The 2,099-nt window shown below is 34.7% G+C and overlaps 1 protein-coding gene across 1 annotated transcript; it reads right to left on the bottom strand.

The window, feature by feature from the left end:
* Nucleotides 1–678: 678 nt before the first annotated feature.
* LOC127545616 (olfactory receptor 13D1-like) lies at nt 679–1,723 on the bottom strand. The gene is made up of 2 exons (XM_051973024.1): nt 802–1,723; nt 679–713 (listed from the first exon to the last, which is right to left on the bottom strand). Exons 1-2 carry the CDS (start codon nt 1,721–1,723, stop codon nt 679–681), a joined length of 957 nt encoding a protein of 318 aa, XP_051828984.1.
* Between the last annotated feature and the right edge of the window lie 376 nt (nt 1,724–2,099).

Genomic DNA, 2,099 nt, shown 5'->3' with positions numbered 1-2,099 from the left:
AACTTTGCCCAAAGTCACACATATTTTGAGTGTTTGAGGTTGCATTTGAGGTCAGTTCTTTCTGATACCAGATCTGGCACTTTTCTCCTGTCTCCACCTTAAAGTACATATTATATACCAGGTCCTATATTAGGTGTTGAAGATGTCAATTATCCTTCATATGAGGATGACCATTTTTTGGAAATCATAAAGACTGGAATTTTGGTCAGTTATTGGTGAAGAATATCTTGGAGGACTTTTCTAAATCTTCCATTTTGTCATTTTTTGATTTCTATTAGAGAATTTCTGTGAGAACAAGGAACTTGTGTGTTTTAAACTTCCTGTATCTCATATGTGGTATACACTATGTTGCTTAATAAATATGCATTTAATATTTGAATGAATATATCAAAACAAATTATAGATTTACCTCAAAAGTTCATATATCTCAGGATAAAAATCAATTTTAGGATAAATTGACCAAATGGAAAAATAATTTTTGTTCAGTTGTTAATCTATTAGAAATGAGTTTCTATTTTGTGTAGTTTATTATAACACAAAATTTGTAAAACTTATGAGAGCAAGAGATCGACATGCAGAGGATATATAATAAAAGACTTAGAGATAAGAACAATGTCTCAAATATAATACGTGAATATACTATATGGAAAAGAGGAGAATCATATTTTAAGCTTTGATTCACAATAATACAGTTGACATCAGGGAAGATAATGTTATCATTGAATACAAAACACAGTATCCAAGGCAAAATACAAACCAACTCTATATCTTAGAACTTTTCATGTTTTTTTTTGAAGTATAGATTTCTAATGAGAAATTTCTGTAGAGCACCTTTTACCTCCTTGTTCCTTAGACTGTAGATAATGGGATTCATCATTGGAGTGATGACTCCATAGGACAACGCGATAATCTGATCTGATGTGTTAATGTCCTTGGACTTGGGTTTCATGTACATGAAGAGGGCTGAGCCATAGAACAACATCACCACAGTCAGATGGGCTGAGCAGGTAGAAAAGGCTTTCTTCCTCCCTTCATTAGAGTTGATCCTCAGGATGGTGGAGATAATGAAAATATAAGAGAAGAAAATGAGTAGCAGAGGAGTAATTAAAAAAACAATACTTGCAACTGTCATGATGAACACATTGAGGGAAATATCTCCACAGGTAAGTTTGAGTAGGGCCAGAATTTCACAGGCAAAGTGTTCAATGATATTACCACAAAAAGGGTTTATAAGGGCAATCACAGTTTGTACCAAAGATATCAAAAACCCTGCTATCCATGAACAAGCAGCCATTTGTGCACAGAGTCCCTTGTTCATGATGATGGTGTATCTCAGGGGATTGCAGATGGCTACATACCTGTCATAGGCCATCACTGCCAGGAGAATGCACTCTGTGGAACCCAATCCAAGAGAAATAACCATCTGCAGGGCACATCCAAGGAAGGAGATGGATTTTCTCTCAGACATAACAATTATCATCATTTCAGGGATAAACGAGGATGTATAGCAAATGTCCAAAAAGGAAAGGTTTCCAAGGAAAAAATACATAGGAGTGTGCAGGCGGGGATCCAAGATGCTAATGATAATGAGCATGCTGTTTCCCAACAGGATCACCAGGTACATCACCAGGCAGAGCACATAAAGAACTAACTGGAGGCCTTGGGAATGAGAAAGCCCAACCAGAAAAAATTCAGTCACAGCTGTGTAATTCCCCTTGTTCATATTATTTTCACTATGCCAACTTCAGGATTTAGGAAAGAACACCTTAAAGTAACTGGAATGAATAATAACACATTTATAATTAGTTTTATACTTTGAATTATTTTAAAGATATTTATATTTTTCTTTCATTCAGAGTTATAGACATTTAAATTTGGGCTGAAAAGCAATAAATAGGAAAATGTAAAAAAAATTACAAATGTGACCACAAAGTAAAAAGTTTAATGTAAGCGTAAAAGCAACAAAGTCACTGCTCGTGAACTGGGAGAATGTGGAATAAATCACAGCATATGAGTGCAATTGAGAATTATTTTGCCATAAGAGATGATATATATGAAGAATTCCAAGAAACTTGGGAAGGCTTACTTGAACTGATCTT

This window comes from Antechinus flavipes, chromosome 1, assembly GCF_016432865.1.
Source record: "Antechinus flavipes isolate AdamAnt ecotype Samford, QLD, Australia chromosome 1, AdamAnt_v2, whole genome shotgun sequence".
Classification (NCBI taxonomy): domain Eukaryota; kingdom Metazoa; phylum Chordata; class Mammalia; order Dasyuromorphia; family Dasyuridae; genus Antechinus; species Antechinus flavipes.
This window is presented reverse-complemented; position numbering and strand designations above follow the sequence as displayed.